This window comes from Hippoglossus stenolepis, chromosome 5 (genome assembly GCF_022539355.2).
Source record: "Hippoglossus stenolepis isolate QCI-W04-F060 chromosome 5, HSTE1.2, whole genome shotgun sequence".
NCBI classification, from domain to species: domain Eukaryota; kingdom Metazoa; phylum Chordata; class Actinopteri; order Pleuronectiformes; family Pleuronectidae; genus Hippoglossus; species Hippoglossus stenolepis.
This window is the reverse complement of record NC_061487.1, coordinates 11,610,828-11,630,967: the sequence shown is the minus strand read 5'-3', so window position 1 is coordinate 11,630,967 and position 20,140 is coordinate 11,610,828. Positions and strand designations below refer to the sequence as shown.

The 20,140-nt window shown below is 42.5% G+C and overlaps 2 protein-coding genes across 3 annotated transcripts in view; one reads left to right on the top strand and one right to left on the bottom strand.

Moving 5' to 3' along the window:
- The window catches only part of LOC118110247 (cyclin-dependent kinase 17), a 32,140-nt gene extending 19,455 nt beyond the window's left edge, over window positions 1-12,685 (bottom strand). The window contains exons 1-2 of the mRNA XM_035157954.2: window positions 12,237-12,685; window positions 1,215-1,363 (exon numbers count right to left, since the gene is read on the bottom strand). Of these exons, the coding sequence (XP_035013845.1) occupies window positions 1,215-1,341 (127 nt within the window). The 5' untranslated portion in view covers window positions 1,342-1,363; window positions 12,237-12,685. The remainder of the gene's footprint in view (window positions 1-1,214; window positions 1,364-12,236) is intronic.
- Window positions 6,113-20,129, top strand: ucmab (upper zone of growth plate and cartilage matrix associated b). Of its 2 annotated transcripts, none has more exons than XM_035157960.2 (5): window positions 6,113-6,207; window positions 14,855-14,917; window positions 15,009-15,104; window positions 18,758-18,856; window positions 18,958-20,129. In XM_035157960.2, the coding sequence occupies exons 1-5, from the start codon at window positions 6,168-6,170 to the stop codon at window positions 19,053-19,055; spliced, it is 396 nt and encodes a 131-aa protein (XP_035013851.1). In that variant the 5' UTR covers window positions 6,113-6,167; the 3' UTR covers window positions 19,056-20,129. The 2 variants fall into 2 exon arrangements, with proteins under 2 accessions (XP_035013851.1, XP_035013850.1); XM_035157959.2 differs by lacking the exon at window positions 6,113-6,207 and adding an exon at window positions 14,462-14,688.
- Window positions 20,130-20,140: the final 11 nt, after the last annotated feature.

The window sequence follows — 20,140 nt, the reverse complement described above, 5'->3', positions numbered from 1 at the left end:
AATGTGCTGGTATTACACATTATCCCGGTGCTTGAATAAATGCCCACTCGACTATGTTTATCCTTCACTTGTTGTAGATGTGTGTGACCTGGGCCCTCAAATCAACTCAACTAAGCCCCTCGTATTAATCAGCAACACAGCCCACAGTGACCAGATAGACCCAGAGATACACACTCAGGAACACACTCAGCTGCCAGATAGGTATGACTTGCTCTAATGGAGTCTAATTCAACAATCCTCCAGTATATCCTCCCTCCATAAAAGTTGCTTTATGCGTTGCTGTTGAATTGGACTGTTATATAGTGTCTCTAATATTTAGTCTTTATTTGATTTGAATGAGGAAGACAACAATATTAGAAACATTTCATAGTATAATGTGATAATTCAACAGCACTGTAACTGTAGTCACCTTTAAGTTGTCTCAAAAACCGAAGACTGAGCTGAACCTTGGATTTGGAGAATCGCTACCACCCTAGTATAAACATATAACTGTCTAAATTGGCATTTCATAGTTGATATGAATTTTTAAAAAGCCATTACTTTAACACCACAGACATTCTAAATTTGCACCGTTGACTGGTCTCACCTTCTTAGCACCAGAACTCCTCATTTTTAGCCCAATTTTCCACTCGCCGACAATTATTGGAAGTCAAGAGACAATAGCAAATCTGAGCCAAATCAGTGCTCAAACTGCAGTCGCCAATGGCTTTGTGTGATCTCTTCAAAGCATCAAAGCCTTTTAGAGGCTCACTAACATGTCAATTCCTCTGATTAGATTTCTAGTAGGCTATACACCTAGAGAAGTTTGCAACAACTATGTACGTAGTTGGACACCAGACATATTAGTCAGGGGGTTTGGGTGGTAAAGGTTCGTGTAGCCTCCTGTCGCTAATCAATCGAGTAGTATGAATGCACAAAGACTGCAAGACTCCCAATCACAAGGCATCATGTAGTGTGAACTGCACAGGGATCCGATGACTTTGAAAGTCGCATAGTCTGACCTTGGTATGCTGAGACTCATGGACACTGTAGTATTTAGAGGCATTTGCCATACATAAGTAATGTGAAGAAAACGTATCTAAACTGAAACTACTTAATCTCAGAGCCATGAAATATTGTGAAGAGAAACTTTGAGAAATCTATGGAGATCTGAATACAAAGGCCCTTTTAATTTCTGCATATCAACATTTACAGTAACTGTAATTAAAGCTCACCGCTGTCCTTCAGGCCGTTTTCCTCGATGGTCATCTGCTCAGCCAGCTCAGACAGCGACTCGTCAATGGTGTGGCTGCCTCGTAATGTCTGAGAGAGACGTCTCTTGAACCGCTTCATCTTCTCCATGGAGCTCTCGGGAAGGGGAGGCCTGAGGAAGGCAAAAAGAAAGAAATTTGGCTGGAATCCATGCAAGACAAAAGGGCAGTACATTACTGCATGTTTTAGTTACAGAAGAATGAACCCACTATCTGAAAGCTGTAGTGTTGATGTGGCTCTTGACATTTCACTGACAAGGTCTGTATTGTAAATTGCCGTTAATTCAAAAAAGACGACACCTCATCCGCCTGCAGCCATGTTTCACAATCCCTCATCAGGAGCCAAACTGACACCAAAGACAAGGTTAGATCACTAGGTCTCTTACTGTGTGAACAAAGACAGAGACAAATCAGCACCCAGATGATAATTATGACTCAGCTCATTCAGGCACATTGCTTTACATTCCTCCCCCCTGGGAAAACATGACGAGTTAGTGAGAGATTCTTACGGGTGAGTTTAGAGTTCGGTCCCTGGCACAGCGGACTGTAAAAGCAAATCCTAAACCGGAGGGATTTGCTGCTGAATGGAGCAGGACTAGCCTGGGCCACATTGAGTCCACATCACACATTCCAGCTGCATTTACTGTGTGCACGAGTGTGACTGAGTGCAGGAGCTAAAAGCTCTATGTGTGTGAGAGAGAATCACTGTGAGGAAAGGAAAAGGGGTTTGAATCAAGACGGAAGATATTTGTGAATGTTTGGCGGCGGCAGCAGCAGATTACGAGAAGCCTCTCCCTGTGACCTCGATGTAGAAATCATGACTCCACTACAACTGCAAGTTTGGACCTGTTGTTGTCTGTCTGTGGTGATGATGATGATGATGATGATGACGATGATAATGAGTAAAAGCAGACATGAAAACACATGAGCAGAGCAGGGCTTCAGGGTTCGTTGCCTGTCAACTAGTCCCTAGTGACAGCCCTCTGTCTTCCCGATGTCCGTCATGACTCATGACATGGATTATATCCAGCAACGCATCAAATCAGCCACAATCAAACAGAGGAAAGGTGGGGATGATTGCGTTTGATGGACACTGTAAGAGAACAGGGTCTAACTGAGAACTAGAGATGCTCTCTAAATGTTGATTATTAAAAGGTGAACAGTACACGGACAAACAGTTCTATTCTCAAAATATGGCTGCAATAGATGGTTATTGTCAGTATAAATTCTTTTGTCTAAAATCTTTAAGTTCTTATTCTTTACAGTGTCCAAACATATCCAATTGACAAAGAGATGAGGCAGAGAAAGGCGGCAAAATTCTCACATTTGAGAAGCTTTAAAGTAATAAATGTTTGATAGACGACTGAATTCATTAACTTCCAGTTAACTATAGGAGATGGTGGAGGTTGAGTAAAGCATCAGCCTTAACTAAAAGGGTTTTCAAACGCAGTGGCTTGATTTAAAACTTTGATTTCACAAAAACAGATCATTAGAATCTGTGTGTTAAAAAACCTGCCATGAAAAATAGGACATGCGGCTCCTGAATCCTCTGCAAATTTATAAAGTTTGTGTAAAGAGTTTTATGAGGCAGAGAGCTTGTCCCTATTCCCTACACTGAGTGGACAGCAGCAAGCGTCTGGTCTGAACTGGGACAGAGGCCAAAGCAAACTGGGACAGCGCATGGACAAAATATTAAACTGAAGATCAGGAGCATGTAAAATGCAGAAGGGAACTTCATACAATACGCACAGCTTCAGATAACAGTGAGGTACCTTAAAAAAACGTGGACTGGAAAACCCACATACTGTGAAATTTGTGAACTCACTGGTTTCAGTTACCTGGTTAGGGTATATACAATAGAAAAAAATCTATTTTTTTCACAAACTTTCACTCTCACAAATTTAACATAGCACTCCTCTAACATCGGCGGAGTCAGGGAAAAAAGAAAAGATCTTAATTGATTTAGCTGAACCAGAGATATCATCTTTTTCACTCCAGGTCGTCCTTGTCCAAACCCGCCCCCTGCATTACCCACGATGCATCTCAACCACAGACAGCTGGGTCACAGATTCAGGTGCTGGTAGAAGCTAATGTATCTTTGAGTCACTAGCCTCAACCAGAGATTTGGAGCCGCTACAGAGCTCTGTCCACATCATTTCATTCTAAATCCACTGCCAGGTTTTCGATATATTCCAAATTTAAGTCTACGACTGAAGTTACATCACACAATTTATCAGACTTCACAAATGGCTTTATGCAACTCAAGTCACATACACCCAGGCCCTGTCGACAAGCTTTGAAGTGCCTTTGACTGTCCCACGCTCTTCATGTAAAACAGATGACACTCTTTTCCACTACAGCCTTATTTGTCCTCTTCAGACTGGTCAGACTATAAATTTTACATGATAATCTTGTCTTGTGCGGCTTTTATCCCACATTCATACGTTCTTCCCTTCTGTCTTCACCAATCAATCTTATCATTCTAGGAACTAAGAGGAGGCAGAGTGTCAACTAGCTTGTCATAACGGCTTCACGTCAGTCGGTTCTGCCTCATGACACATCGGCCTTACCCACACTCCTGCTGCAGCCGTGCACACAGCCTGCAACGCTGACACTGGATAGAATGGGAACACTCAGTACTGATTGAAAACTATTTATTCACCACTGCTTGCGGGTGCACTGAAGAAGACGACTTACCTGTCAAAGCATCAGTGATTTAATAGCCATAATATACATTTTCTTACCACTCTGGTTGAACTTCAATTGAAACAGTCAATTCATTGATTATTTAATAAACAGAAGAGTAATCGAAACAAACATTTTGAAAATTGATAAGTTATTTCAGTCGCTACAAAAATGCTAATTATCTGCTTGTTCTAGCCTTTAAAATGCAATTATTTGCTGCTTTTTGCTGTTATATATCATTGCAAGTAAAATATTTCACCTTTAGTTTTGGCTGAAGTGTCTCTCCATGGAAATTGCCAAATAACTCCTCCAGAACGCAGTGCTGAAACATGTCTACCTATCCCGCCGTTCTTTATCCCCCACACACACATGGACATTGTAAACTCACAGCCACGTAGTAAATGCCAATTAGCTTGGTAAACGCAAAGTTATCCAGCTATGAGCGACAACTCCAGCAGCAGCAGCACACACACTTTTCATCATTCAAACGTGTATGAGACATGCGAGGGGCAGGTAGACAACCCTTGGTTTCAGCATTGATTTGAAAATGAGGGCAGCTTTCCAGATACCCACTCATGAGTAATCGCTGTCGGCGGTGCTGTCTACCATTGATTAGAGGTTGTAACCTTTTCAGATATCAACAGTTGACTTTACCTAAGCAGCGGCCCTGCAAGGTCCAAGATGGTTTCAAACACTGGGTGGCGTTGAGAGCCATGTTCAATAATGAACACATCCGTAAATTGACACCATAATTCTGATTTTATTCTGGTTGAACAAAAACACTTTGACGTGTTTATAATCGCTAGGATAAATCAGGATTAAGTACCAATAGATTAAGATAAACCGACGTGCTATTTCCCTGGTAATAACCCGAACCCCCTCTTGCTGTAATAATGTATACGATGAGGATATAGTAGGGGGCACATTAACATCTCATAAATAACTGGGACATGATCTATTATCCAGCAGACTTAGTGGATACAAATCACTTTCTGAGAACTCCATGGAAAGTTAACAATGGCAGTAGAAAGAAGAAGGGGGGCTGTCTACTGTGGACCCGTATCCGCTGGCCCACGTCCCTGCTCTGGGATCGAGTGCGGAGCTTTGGACATGATCCCTGTTCTCAGCCTCATGCCTGCTCTCCTAAGTAGGCCGGTCTGAGGTCTGAGCTCCAGATCCACTGGGAGGAGGCCAGGGAGGAGGAGGAGGTGGCAGAATGGAGAGAGGGGGAACTTGAGGGGGAATGGAAGGGTCCGAGCATCGCACTGATTCGGGATTTGTTGCCACGGCAACCCCACTGCTTTTTTCCATGTTGAAAATGCAAAGCACAGCAGGAGACTACATGCATGCTGATTTTTTCCATCTCAAAACCTACAGTGAGTTTGGATCTTTTAGCCCCTAAACCAGTCATCAACACCCAGCACAATATGATGCTCACATCACAGAGTAGCCCTGACACAGTTGTGTGCTAAACAGCTGTTTTCCTGGCAGTACAGTAAGCAGGAGATAGAGGGGTGGATGTTAAGGAAAAAGGAGCGGGGAGGTGGGGGGAGTGAAGCATCATCGATGCTGCAGTGGTGACATTAGACATATGCTTCATATGGATTCTGTCCTTTTCCTGCCGTAGCCATGGGCAGACAGTAACTGTGTCGATGATAAACAAGAGGTTTTCTAAAAGGGTATGAGCAGAGCTCCTGCTGTGAAGAACCACCACCCCCACAGCAGCCCTGCAATGCCAGACTATTGCTCCACACGCCAACATCACTGCGGAAGCCTGTGCAATTGTCCCACTTTTGCTGGACGAACCGATCACACCACAGCCCAGCTACAGGGTGACTTCTGTCTGGGCCACACACAGAAACAGGAAAAGCAAGGTCGCAACCGCTGCGTGACCCCTCCAGGGTCCAGTAAAACTCCGGACATCACTGCCTGAAGGGAGGACAGGGGTCCTAGAAAACTCCCGTCTCCCCTCCCCTGGTTGTCTCGCTCACAGAAGGCAGCAGAGAACAAGCGTGACTGTTGGCATGATTCACGGGTGAGCTCAGCCTTGCTTTTCTAAAGAGCAGCCTTTTCTCATCCTGGCCAAGACAATGAGGACATGAGTGAAGGAGCTGGCTCCATTATGGGGGCCTTGCATAAAGGCTGCATTGTGCACAGTATAAAGTGGGCTTTTTTCAGGAGACGCAGGCGGTAGCGCCGTGCTGTGTGGTGCTGAGCTGAGCAGTGCTGAGCATGACAACCAGGCATGCATCACCCACACACTCTGCAGCAGGTGAGGCTTTACTTCCACTGTAAGATCTGTTTGAACTTCATCAAGGGCAGCGACACAAAGAGTCTCGTCATATTCGCCTATTTTCTTTGCTCTTTTCCATCTGCACTGACACACATTCTCTCCTCACCCTTCTTTTACGCTCAGAACACATGTCACCTGTGTCCGAAGGGCTGAGCAGTGATGACAGACTGGTCAGTGCTGGTGAGTGTGTGTGTGTGAGGGGGGACAACAGACACCTCAGCCAGAGCCTGTGGCCTAAAGAGGTCAGGACAGGTGACACAGAAACACATCTTACAGGCAATAAGACAGAATGCAGGCTGATTAGCACTGCTGCTATGGTTACAGCAGCTTGAGTGACAGCCCTGCTCCTCTCTAAGCTTTCCCTGCGGCCAAGCTCCACCTGCAGTCAGATAGTAGACAACCAAGTTCAATAGTGAAGGTTTGAAGCTGAAGTTTAATACTGAGCTATAGTATGGTTTTCAGAAAGAACAGGTGTTACTGTTGAACAGCATGAAAATATCTATAAACTGTACTGTGAAGGCAATGTTCTTGTAATTAGGGCTGACTGGTTTTTCAAATCAACTGATCACTAATGTCAGTGTCAAATACCAAATATTAGATGGCTCTCAAAGGAGTTAGGATTCACTGCTTTTCTCAGTCTTATAGCCAATTAGTTCTGATAAAATAAGATTTTGATTAGGTTATTCTTTCAGATTAAACATATCAATAGATCAACCGAGAAAATAATTGCAGGCTCAATCATCAATGAAAACTTGAACACTCAGTAGAGTGCATCCCAACAGTCACCAACAGCATTGCACACACTCATAGAAAGCAGACCCCTAATAATGCCTGACTTTCTATTTCCATCTAGATACACAAATTGTTCTCTGGGAAATTGGTGAAAATGTCAAAAGAACACCCTGTTTTAGATCCCAAAAAATACTGGATCAGGCGCATGATCCAGATCCACACCAACATTTAATAAATTCTCCCCTAATCCATATGGCATCCTTCCACCAAGTTCCATGGTAATCTGTGTAATCTATGTAGTTTTTGCATAATCCTGCTAAAAAACAAACAAATGCCAGTGAAAACACAACCTCCTTGTAAGAGGTAATAGCCGTTACTGAGTTGAAGCCCTTAAAGTAACTGGGATTTTTTCCAAATCTCATTGCTACATCTTCTGCTTGTTACAGACAAACTGTGCAGGGTTTGCCAGAGTGTTAGACCACATCTACCAATGTTCAACAAATCAAGTGACGCAGTAATTCTCAAAGCAAACTCCAGATATGTAGTGAGATTAACTGTTGTTTAAGCCATCATACACTAACAGAAATGATCAAGAGAGGATAAGCATTAAGATGTGGGTGGCTTTCTACCTCGTCTTTCGTTTTGAAAACACCAAACCCTGGTAATTTCCAAAACTACTCATAATACTCACATCACATGTGAGGAACAGTACCAGGCTGATGTTTGGCATTTTTGGTTTGAGCAATGAGTTAAACAAGTACAGTTATTACTGAGTCACAGACATTTGTCACATAAATAATACTGCAATTTGTATGATTGTAGGTTCACATATGTGCATAATGTTGGAAAGTTTGAGATTTAATATACAAGTGCGTCCAGAATTGCATGGAATTATTATTGATAAAAAACCACAAAACTAATTTCCCTTCAGAAATATGTCACGAAGGGCTTAACAATGTCTCTGAAATTAAAAACATCATTGAATTGACTTACATCACTTACACTATACGTGATAACACAGCTGAGTTTATGAATGGGATGAAAAGCCAGCATGAATTGTGACAGATAAGCCGTGTGGACGCAGCTGGTTCATAGCAGGGTACTGAGATCAACAGATAAGAGCCTGATTTTATCTGGCAGCCGGCGGCGGGATACTGTCACTCCAAGATGATGATGAAATACATTATAAACACAATCCTGCTTTTGAAAATCTGAGTTTTGTGGGAGTTTGAATCTTCAGTGAATTAAATGACGGTCATATCAAACAATGGTAGAGACTGAATCATGGACACTGCAGTCAAACTAGACATTGGGTGTTAATTGCTTTTCTGGAAATGTGCATATATAGACCAGATTAGCCGAGTAGTAGCACATTTAAGTAAGATTCTAAATGAAAAGATGGCATGATTATCACAAACTTCTGTTTGGCTCATTACAGAGATAATCGTCCAGGAGCGCACTTGTTTGATTTGTGCCTGGACATCATGTCACCTGCTGTTGGTTTGTGAGCAGAGCATTAGCATCAGAGAGAGCGACAATTAGCCTCCACTCACTGTCTGTCTGTGCTCGTCCTTGCACCAGCAGCCCCAGTAGGTCCTGACAGCCTTTCATGGCAGTTAAAAGGGAATAATGGGCCAAATTGCTATCTAGCAAGGGCAGATGGCAGGACGGGTTTGAGGATATCAGAATATCAGTTTCCATATCAAACTGCTAACACAAGCAACTTTCAGAAGCCGTTGTACTAGTTTTAAAAACACCTAAACTATATGTTTCTACTCTTGTCCGCAGTTTCCCATTATACGGTGAGTCTGAAGAAAAGAAAGAACTGTAGAAAACCTGCTTACATCATGCTTTTGTTCAAACAAGTGAGCGTTGAGAAAGTCACCAAGCTTTAAATTAAATGGAAATTTGATAATATCATAAACAAGGAGCCTGACAATCATTTTAGCTGTTGAACAGCGTTCTTCTTTCTCGGTCCCTGATAAGAAGCAAACCCGCTGAGCCTGAAGTGGAGCGAGCCTGGGGGTTTCCAAATTCAGCTAATTAAAAAACCAAACACTACGATCAAACTTTTGTTCTTTTATTAAACCAGGGACAACTTAATTATTAACACTGCACCGCACCGAAAATATGTGAAGCTACTGCAGCTGTAATAACGTTGGAGTGGATGACGACTACGTCTGCTTCCAAATAAAGACTAAACAAGTGTTCGAACTGCGTCCTGCCAATCCTGCCAAGAGTGACGGGAAAAAGGCAATATTAGTCCCTCACCTGTTTCAGACATTAATACTGCAGATGACCCAGATATGTGGTGACGGGTTATTACTGTATAACTCAATCAAAAAGGTTCTCTGCCAGCTGGCTCAACGCTGGAGGGAGGGACGGAGGACGCGGGGGTCATTGGTACCACCACATCAGGCACTTTCAGATTCAGACACAGACAGAGAATCGGGGGTGAAAGTGGAAAAACTTGCCAGCAGCAGCATTTGTCTCGCGAGGCAACTGCCTGTGAGGGCCGGGCTGCATGCCGGTGCCAGGATTCTTGTGTTAATGCAGCAGAGAAAAGAGGAAGAGTTTGTATTCATGGCTATCTATAGACAGGAGTGGTGCCTGTGACATAGCAGCTGCTCCCCAGAGAGTGGTGACACATTAACCTTCAGCCAGTTGTCTCGGCCCGCTGCTTCAAACTGACCTCTCTCTCACACACACACACACACACACACACACACAAACACTTAATTAGTAAACGAGGGGAAGGACAAGGAATTAAAAGTAGCCAAAAAGTCAATGAAGTTTTGTTTTTGTCACTGCATGTGAAGCTCTGCCAAAAACACGGCCACTCGTGTGTATGCTCACACACCCATACACATACTGGACCATCATCTGATCTGCACTGTGACTCGGGGGATCAGCCCCACGTAGCTACAGCTGTTTCACAGCGGGTCAGGTTACCCTGATACCACCATCCCCAAGGCCTTCACCAAGGGAACGACCCCACGTCAAACCAACACACAGCCACAGTCACATACCCCACCACCCACCCCACAGATCCCTGCCCTCCTGCATGTACCAGGCTCAACACAAGGTATTTTGAGCCTAGCACGGACACACGCCTTCTGAAGCTCACTTACTGCAGGAAAGCTCAACAGCGTGTGGCTGTCAAACTGAAACCTGCTCACAGGAAATGAGAGAAAGTGCTTTGACAGCTCTTTCACTCAGCCCTCAGCAAAACAAAATCAACTATAACCAGTGACAAGGATGACAGCATTATCGAACATCAGTACTTATATTGGTTCTGACCAAAACATTTCTGCAGCACGGTATCAAATCCTGTCAAGAGCTTCCTCTGAATGGTTCTTCACTTATAATCATCTTTCTGCTGCGAGGCAATGTTTGATTTAAGAAGTTTGCTTTCTTTAGCTAAATGAAAAAAACTTAAGAAAGCACTAATATAATGGTATAAGATAAAAGGTATTTAAAAAACATTGTTTTGATTTCAGTGATGAAACTGATATATCAGCAGAGACAAAAGTTTAATAAAATAATCCTAGTAACAGTTTCTTCATGAGAGTGGAAATTATTCAATATCATAAATTGCGGACTTTCGGCACAGTCAAGTCTAAATGATATAACTGCTATTGACAGTTGACATTATTAAATGATAAATGAACTAATCAATCAACAGGAAATTAATCAGAAACTTGAGCCCAAAATGCAACAATCTCTTGTTGTAATTGATGAAATGTGAATATTTGCAGAATTTCTTATTCCTCTGTGACAGCAAACTAAATATTTGTGTTGGTGAGTCTCAACAGGAAACCGGAAGACATCAAATTGAGCTTTAAATTCTGATGGGCATGGTGTTTGTTTCTTCAGACTTTTATTGACCTGTAAACCAAGTAATTGCTCAACAGTCCTTATTATTGTTGATGATGTGGACATTTTTGTTAATCAAATTTTGATTTTGGAGAAGTGTTCAACTTATTAGTCAGTAATGCTGTTGAACTGAGCTGCATCAAACAGAGATTTTTCTAATATGGTGTCCATCTTTTACAGGATTCAGGTCGACTACATATTGGAAACTCCTCTCAGCACAACACGAGTCAGCAGTGTCATGAATTACGGCCTGTCAAATTAACATATATTAAACCGACACCTCTGTGAAAGAACATGAACAAAAACTGGCTTTACAGCTTTTGAGAAAGAAGGATTGATAGCAGGTGTGCTGCATTAGCTTTAGCTGTACCCGATAAACTGCAGGTAATGGGGGGAAAACCTTGATAGTTATTTCAACCTAAACTGGCCAGACTGGGTTAATAGTTCTTAATAAACACAGGCTCTCAGAATGAAACAGCCATAAACACATGAGAACAACATATGTGCCAATAAACATGGTCTCACACTGAAATGAACTTCCTTCACCAGTTGGCCATGAAAATACCTCACTCCAAAACAATGCTGATTTCCTACTGAACATCCTGCAGCCTACACACACACACACAAACTCAAAAAGAGAGAGAGAGGCAGATGAACTCCATAATGAGAACCAAACCTGTGTGATTCATTGAAAGCTGGGATTGCTAGAAACTATATTTCCTCACACTGTTTCCTGTGGAAGCCGCTGAGTCTTGCCTGCCTTTCTGTACAGTACTATACCTGCCTGCAGCTGTGTGTGTGTGTGAGAGAGAGAGAGAGAGAGAGAGAGAGAGAGAGAGAGAGAGAGAGAGAGACTGACTCGCTGGTGCTTCGACTGGCCTGTGAAACTATTTGGACCTGAAAGACAGGACACCCTGTGAAATGTGGGTCACTGAATGTTTTGGTAGCAACTATGCAAGACGATACACGCAGAGCAGCAGCAGCAGCAGCAGTAGTCCTCCCTCTTCTTCTTCCCCTTTACAACAGCCTCGTTGACTTTAGTGACAAGCAGCCTGTTTGTGCTGCTGTGGGACATTTAACAACACGACTCACACTAATGTTTAACTCCTGGGTTCGCCAGTGATAAACTCTCAGCCTGAGTGAACGTGGCTTCCTGCTCGGTGGAGCTAACCTCACAGTTAACCTGTGCGGCTGAGCTGCGGCCATTGACCGGTGAATGGGACGAAGTGAACCGAGACACTGTGAAGTGAACACCACTGCGTTGTTGTGTCGTGTGTTTTTTTTTTTTTTTTGAGTGCGTGTTGTTGTAAATTGTGTCTTGACTCAGCTCAGCCGTGTTTCTCTGCGCTACAACCACACACGCTACACCGACAATGTGAAACAAGAACCGGGGCTCTCACCAGAAACGATGAACGTTGCTCCGACCGGAGTCCCCGACCTCGGAGCTTCTCCTCAGGCCAGACGCCGTCTTTCCCAACGGTGTCCCCCTCAATAAAAAATACAATAAAGCGGGTGAGCTGCCGCTTCTTCTTCTCCTTCTTCTTCTTCTCCCTCTCCTTCTTCTTTGTGGTGTCGCGGAGGTGGAAGCTACTTTCTGCTCCTCGGTGTCGCTTATGTCCGCGGGGTTGTTGTTGTGTCGTCCGGCAGCATGGCTCCTCTCCAGGCTTTAAAGTTTCCCTCCCGGTAGGAACAGACAGGAGGCCCCGCTCTGCGCTGCTCTTCTGTCGGTGTGAGAGCGTGTTCGAACCCGGGGAGACCGCGGCAGTGCGGCGGACGATGTGGAAGATGTTGGTCTGAGTGTGAGTCCTCAGCTGCTGCCACCACAGTCCTCCTAGTGCCTGGCGGGAAACAGCGCCACCCAACTGTCGCTGCGAGAAACGACAAGGAGGCGGCCACTGCAGCCCCACAGCGGCCCCTACTGGAGGAAGCGCAGTACGGTCCACTCGTAAAACTCTGCTCCCAATACACCAACTAAAACTAAAGCAGGCCTGTGATAATCCCTCCTTCAGTCTGTGCTGAAACTCTCTGCACTCGTTGATATGAATGGAGTTGACAAAATAATAGGAACACGTGTAATCATAAGGCAAGGCAGTTTTACTGATGAAGCACAATTCACACAGGTGGACTCAAGGCGCCGTTCAGGGAAGATGCCTGAAACATAGTTTCAAATCAGAAAGCAAGACTGAAAACAAATTTCAAGCAAAAGCAAATAGTAGAATAAAGGAGGTAAAGAGATTATAAGAGGTAAATGATTAAACAATTATCAAAATCTGTGTTTATATATAAGTGGAAGGAGTAAAATAATACAAATGAAATAGATAGCGATGTGTAAAATAATAAAATAGAAATAGGCTAATACAATGAGGGTGTGGCCTTGAAAAAATTGTTTAGTTAAAGGCACTTGTGATTAATAAAGATTTCAGTCTGGATTTAAAAGTTGATGGGACTTTCCTACAACCATAAGGTAGGTGGTTCCAGTGCTGTGCTGCCTAGTGACAAAAGGCTGCTTCTCCTAGTTTAGTCTTTGCCCTGGGCAACACTCCCAGACCAGTAGTTCTAGTTATACATCCATTTAATTGTTTTTAATTATTTGCTTTGTTGATTAATAACATTGTCTTGTGAAAGAGGGGCAGATTATATAAGATTACTCTTCTTTCTTATTCTTCTTTCTGCTTCCTTTCATTCAAGATTTGAGATTTTGTGTGTTCTCTGCACAGTTAACACTAGTTTCACCAGTGTTCAGTGAGTAAGATTACCTACTGACCTGTAGTACTGACTCTGTGTTACTGAGCACTACAGTATACAAAACATGTTCTTACAATGTTAAGAAATACATTTTAAAGTTCTGGATCCAGATCCAAGATAAAAACTCATCACTTACTGTGACACTGTTCAAATCCCACCAAATGTAATCAAACAGACGAACAAACGTGATTTTTTCTCCCTGGCTTTGTCAATTAAAATTCTGTGGCGTCCACTGTCCTATTTCACTTCAGGTATGATATTAATTTGATGCATATGAGAGAGATTTTCCTCCTTCCTCATTTACCTGAGCAAAACATTCCCCCTTCACATTTTCTCAAACTCTTCCTGAGCAACAATCTCTCCACCTTCGGATCGCCTCACAAAACAGTTTAAACATTCACTCTCTTCTGGGGCTGCGGCCAAAATCCAAGTGGGAAAAAACCAGAGCAAACAGAAGGCTGCATACTTTCCGGCAAAACTTTACACAGTGGTAGAGAAGACGGCCTTGTTGAGGTGCCCACTTCAGCTGCAGGAGACGTTTGGCAAGAAGACCCTGCTCTGGCTCTGGGCCCTGGTTTATTGCATGTCACTTTTTTCCCAGACATGTCGGTGTTTTTGCTGTCTGGCCTCCATCTTTAGTTCATGTATCAACCAGACAAGTGGTTAATGTTCAGCCTGTTGTGTAATCTCAATAGTGAGCCCTTAGTTTAACTATAAAAACAGGCCACCATAGGCCCATGTCACCTGGCCAAAGGCAAATGTTAGATCCATGGTGTCACCTCACTTTCTTTAACTGACGTGCAATGACTAAAAAAAATAAGTGGTCAAAGGAGCAGAATAAGATAATCAAGTCAGAATTGAATCCTCAGCTGCCTCCAGTTTATTGGACTCATCCTCTTATCAGATCTGCTCGGTCGCTCCCTCCCTCCTCTGACAGGCTCTCAATCATCCTCAGGGCTCCCTCCCTACCTCTCTCACACACATCTCACTCACCTCTCTCCCTCCTGGTCCACATCCTGTACCGCAACACTTGAGACCCGGAGCTAAAGATGTCCTGCACGTATGCAACCGTCCTCGCTCTCCTCGCCGTGCTCCTCGCACTCTCCTGTGAGTCTCATGCAGGAGAATGTTGGATTTGGGTTTTTGGCTTTGTGGACATGTGGATTTTTCCCCTTTAGGTTTAGACACACTTATAACAGCTGTTTATTGTCTTCATTTTTCATACACAGGAGCTCAGATTGTGTGTTTTTTCATGTTTTGTTCTCTGACCCAGTGTCTCCAGAGGCCGAGTCTGCAGCTGTGCCCAGCAGCACAAGCAGCACTACAGATCCACAAGGTGAAGAGCTGCATCAGCTGCACTGCTCCATCCCTTCATCCTCTCTCTGTCTTTATGTTGTGAGCTGAACCTCCTCCTGCTTCCACTGCAGGTCCGCTGAAGAGGATTTTCATGAAGGAGGCCGATGCCTCAAACTTCTTCAGGAGACGCAGCAAACGGGGAGCGAAGTCCCAGGATGAGATTAACGGTGAGTTTACTTCAGGTTGTATATGGCCAGCCAAGATGAGTGAGTGTGTGTGTGTTTGTGGTCATCTGTCATTATATAAGTACACATTTTGGCAACAGATGTACTCTAACACTAATTTCTACACTGCTATTTGCCAGAATGGACGTCATCATGTTGTACTATCCAAATAATGTTATCAATGATGACTCACAAGAAATCATTTATCCTACTTAATCATTCAGTTTTAAAATTATTATTATGATTGAAAAACTGAATATGACTTCGAAATTCTTTGGATTTCTCTCAGTCAAGAGTTTTTGATTCAACACACCTGTCCACAAAACTTTATAATCTGCCAAAGAGCTTTAAGAAATCTTTATGTTTTGCCTGCTTTTCTCTCATATTGTTTGATTTATTGTAATTTTAATAGACAATTTAACAGCTTGCTCAGGCACAACAGATACAAGTTAGTTTGGCACATTTAAACTGGCTTAGATCAATGTGAACTGTGCCTATAAAAAATTCATACATCAAATAAATCCAGCGTTCCTCGTAAATGTTTGCATATGGGCAGACTGCTGTACAAGTATCAACAAAATTCCTAACTGGAAGAAACTTTGAATGTCCTTTTAAGGAATTTGTCTTGCGCAATGGATTCTTAAATAAGGCCAAAAGAAAGTTCAGATTTTTAATCTCTTAATAGAACTGGTACGATAATAAAGACAGGTGGCATCGGATATTATGACCCCAGTGATGGATTTATCTCTTCTTTTAAAAAATCGTAAATTAGCTGCTCAGTAATAAATTAAATAACTTGTTAAAATACAGATCTTTTGTAGTCTGAACAGGTTTATTGTGGACTAAATGTTTGTCTGTGGCGTCCAGCAGCTGTTTTCAAATGAACGCACCAGAGACCACCTCCAACCTGTCTGAGGTCGGCCTCCTCCTCTGCTGGAGGCTGCAGCAGGAGCCACAGGGCAGCATGGAGCTCTCTCTCTCTCACACACACACACACACACACACACACACACACACACACACACACACACACACACACACACACACACACACACACACACACAGACTCACAGACTCACAGACTCACACAGACTCGGAATAGATGTGTCAATATTCTCCTAAAAAGTTTTGTGAAAATTCACATGCTGCACAGTGTTTGACATTCTCAGGGGTTTAAAAGCTCTGTTATGTACAGTTCTACCAACAGGAAGGTGAGAGCACACACACACACACACACACACACACACACACACACACACACACACACACACACACACACACACACACACACACACACACACACATCGATGCACTTCTAGCTTAGTGAGGACACTCATTGGCATAATACATTCCCGAGCCCCTTACCCTGACCTTAACCAGCCAAACTAAATGCCTAACCCTAACCCTATAACCTAAACCTAATTGTAACCCTTACCCTAACCCTGAAACCAAGTCTTAACCTGGTCAAACTGTCCTCACTCTGTAGGGTCTATGCTTAAAATGGCCCTCACAAAGATAGAAGTACAGGAATTCGACACACTGCCGCTCTGAATTGGAGTTGTGTAACAGGCTGTGGGGTTGTGTGCAGCAACAACAACGAGACACTTTGTGCAGTTAAAGGAGAAACAAATGAACACCAAGCAGAGAACACGGTGACGGACGAGTGAGTGGGTGAGCATTTGGAATGTGCCGACACGCAGGCGGAGAGGGGTCAGAGAGACACCAAGTAAAAAAGTGAGAGAAATAAACAGTGCTCACTCTCCTGCTGCCTAATGACACAAAAGCACAACAACACTCTTGCAGGTAGATGAAATTTGGAAAGGAAAATATTTGATGTATGTATTATCTATTTCAGTGGGTAGATAAGGTGACATAAATTCTATTTAATATAATTTCTTCTGCAAGTAAATACTCTCTAGCAATTAATCTGTAAACCTGAGACTTTATAATCTGTATGCGACCAAGTGGCTGGAATTCCCAAGATGAGCTCATGCACAGACTTGTGTAGGGAATCCTGGCTGAAGGTCAAAGGTCACCACTGGACTTTGGAAAAGGTTAGCGTGGCGATTTGGAACCTCTGCAATCTCAGCCAATGGCTCTTTCTAATGTTATTGCAGTCAGCCTGTCATTTTCACTGACACTAGCGTGCCCACACATGACATAACGACTACTCTAAACGCCCTCTGGTCTCCTTCATGTGTCCAGTCTCACTGCTCAGAGGTCACATGGCCGTCCACAGTCCTCAACCTCACTTCTCTGTATCTGTATGAGACCTAAACCAAGTTGTAACACTTTAGGCCAAACGATGGGTTCATTAAAGTCTGTGTTAAAACAATACTCACTTCCGCAGTTTGTTGAAAGAGTCATATTGACCGTGTAGATGTCCAGTCCTAAAATACTACCAATGTTTGAGATGAAGAACAACATCCGCAAAATCCTCATTCTGTGCAAAATGAATTCTGAATTATAGCTGAAGCTAATATTGGGCTTAAGCAGTCTGAGTTAAATGAACCCGGTGGGTCCCTTCCAAAGAGACAGTCTTTTATTTTGCCTTGAAAACCGTGAACCTCTCCCTTAGCCTTGCTGTCTACCCACACAAATCTTTCTGGATGGAGGATGAAAAGATGAGACATGAGTCATTAGCCTCTCTCCTACACTCAGGGATCCAGGTTTTGTGTGTCGGCCTTGGACACAATCACTGTCTATGAATCACAGCTTCAACACACATTCAAGCTGTATGAAGTTCAGGGCTTTGTTTCTCCACATTCACTGATTCAGGTCTGTGGTATTTTGTCAGGTTTCAGTTTAGCGTCGTAGTGTTTTCAGCGTGTGTGTCTCCACTTGTTGAATTGAAATTGTTGCAGTTTTATCAGCCGAGTCAAGGAGGTTATGTTCTTGTTTTGCGTTAGCAGGATTACGCAAAGACTACTCAAATGATTTTCAGGGGATGAACACAAAGAAGAACACATTAAGTTTTAGTGCAGATCCAGAATTTGTTTATTTATTTATTTTTCTCATTTAATCTAACATTGAGAGGTAGGGCATTTTTCAACGTTTTCATAGATTTTTCAGAATATAATTCGTGATCTTGATGGTAAAAATCAGGCATGTTTAAGGGGCTGATTGTTATGAGTGTGTGCAATTTGGTGGCGATCCAAATAAAAACCTGGATCCAGTGAATTCAAATGTGGTTTCATAAGGGGACTGCTGGGCCTGGGCAGGTTTTTGTGCTCTCTGAATGGAGTTCTAGTTTCCAGGGATGGAAAGCTCTGTAACTGAGTATTTCCATTTTAGAAATATTTCCTCACACAATTTGGCTCATTTATCATTATCAATTTAAATTCTACATTGTTATGATTGATTGATTAATTAGGGATCAATGCATGTATTGTTTGGTTCTATCTAGCTCCTTTTGTTACCTTGCCCTCTGTAAAACTAATCCATGTCAGGCCTTTTTAACACTGACACATAATATGTAAATTATGCAATGAGTTTCTTTACATTTTCAAATACTTTCAAAATAATTCACCTCTGAACTCTTGTCTGGTCTGTCTTAGGCAGCAACTGGGCTGAAGTGACAATTAACTTGATATGATGTGACATGATATGATATGATATGATATGATATATGATATTTTCCTCCTCTGTGCTTGCAGCCGAGCAGAGGCTGGTTTTGGCTGCAGACCAGCGCAAAAGAGAGTTTCACGAGGAGCAGAGGAATGAGTTTGAGAACTACGCTGAGGAGGAGAACGATGGTACGTGAACTCCTCACGTCTGATGCATGCAGACGAGGAGGATGAGTTCATTCCAAGTATCGAGTTCATTCATCTGGCAAAAATCATCTCTAATATTCCAGAGCAAGACGAGAGGACCAGACAGAGCACCGAGCAGTGGAGGGAGTTTCACTACGACGGGATGCATCCTCCCCAAGAGTACAACCGTCACTCTGCCTGAGATACAGTGAGAGAGGAGAGATGTGATGCTGTGAGCTTGAAGGAAACCAAGACTGAGAAGAACGTCTTGAACTACACAGCGATGCTTGTCACCACAGACCCTGACAGCTGCACAGTAAAGACATCACACACAGAATGAAATGTTTGAAATCCTGTGTTGCTGATATTGGCTTTATGTCTTCATTGTTTGGGCTCCCACTGACATCACTGCTTATTGTATAAAGGAATAGTAATGATTCTTCTTCTAAACTTCTAAAAAAAACAAACAAATGAGCATAAAACTATTGAAGTGATTTACCATTTAAAACCTTTTTTCAGGGCTTCAACTAACAATTATTTTTATTATTGATTAACTAAGTGTTTATATTCATGATTAATTGATGTGTTTTTGGTCTGGAAAATGTCAGAAAGCAGTGCGAAATCACAGTTTCGTAAATTCCAGGGTGAAGTTATTTGAATTTCTTGTTTGGTCCAACAAACCGCCCCAAAAGCTAAGACAGTCAATTATTGTTTAGTCGACAAAGACAACCAGCAAATAGTCACATCTCAGGAGTTGGAACCAGGGTTTCTTTTGTTTTTTCGGCATTTCCGCTTAAAGGAACTGAAGTGAAAAGAAACCCAATTAAACCTTTTCAGGATTATAATGGGGATGTGTTGCTAAGAACAGTAATGTCAACATTAACCACAGATATTCAGTATAGGCCAAATACCTATGAAACCAGGGTGTCTTTTACTGCAACATGTTTAAAAGAAATTCTCATACAATTAATGTTTAAATAAAAAACCTTATATATCAGCCTGATAAAACATTAGTAAAGTATATTGTTGTAGCTGTTTTAGGAGTTCTGAGTTAAATAGATACAGGGTTTTTTCAAAACCCACATTACTCACATATGTTTGTGACATATTTACTCACTTGTAATGACATTAGATACAAATAACAACTAAATCATTTGAGTCTATATACAGCTCTGCAAAAAAACAAGACTACACTACATTCCAGTGTCTGTTGACTTTGAAATTTGCAGGATAAATGTTAGATCAGAATAGATCATCTATATTAAATAACAACTTCTAATATAATAG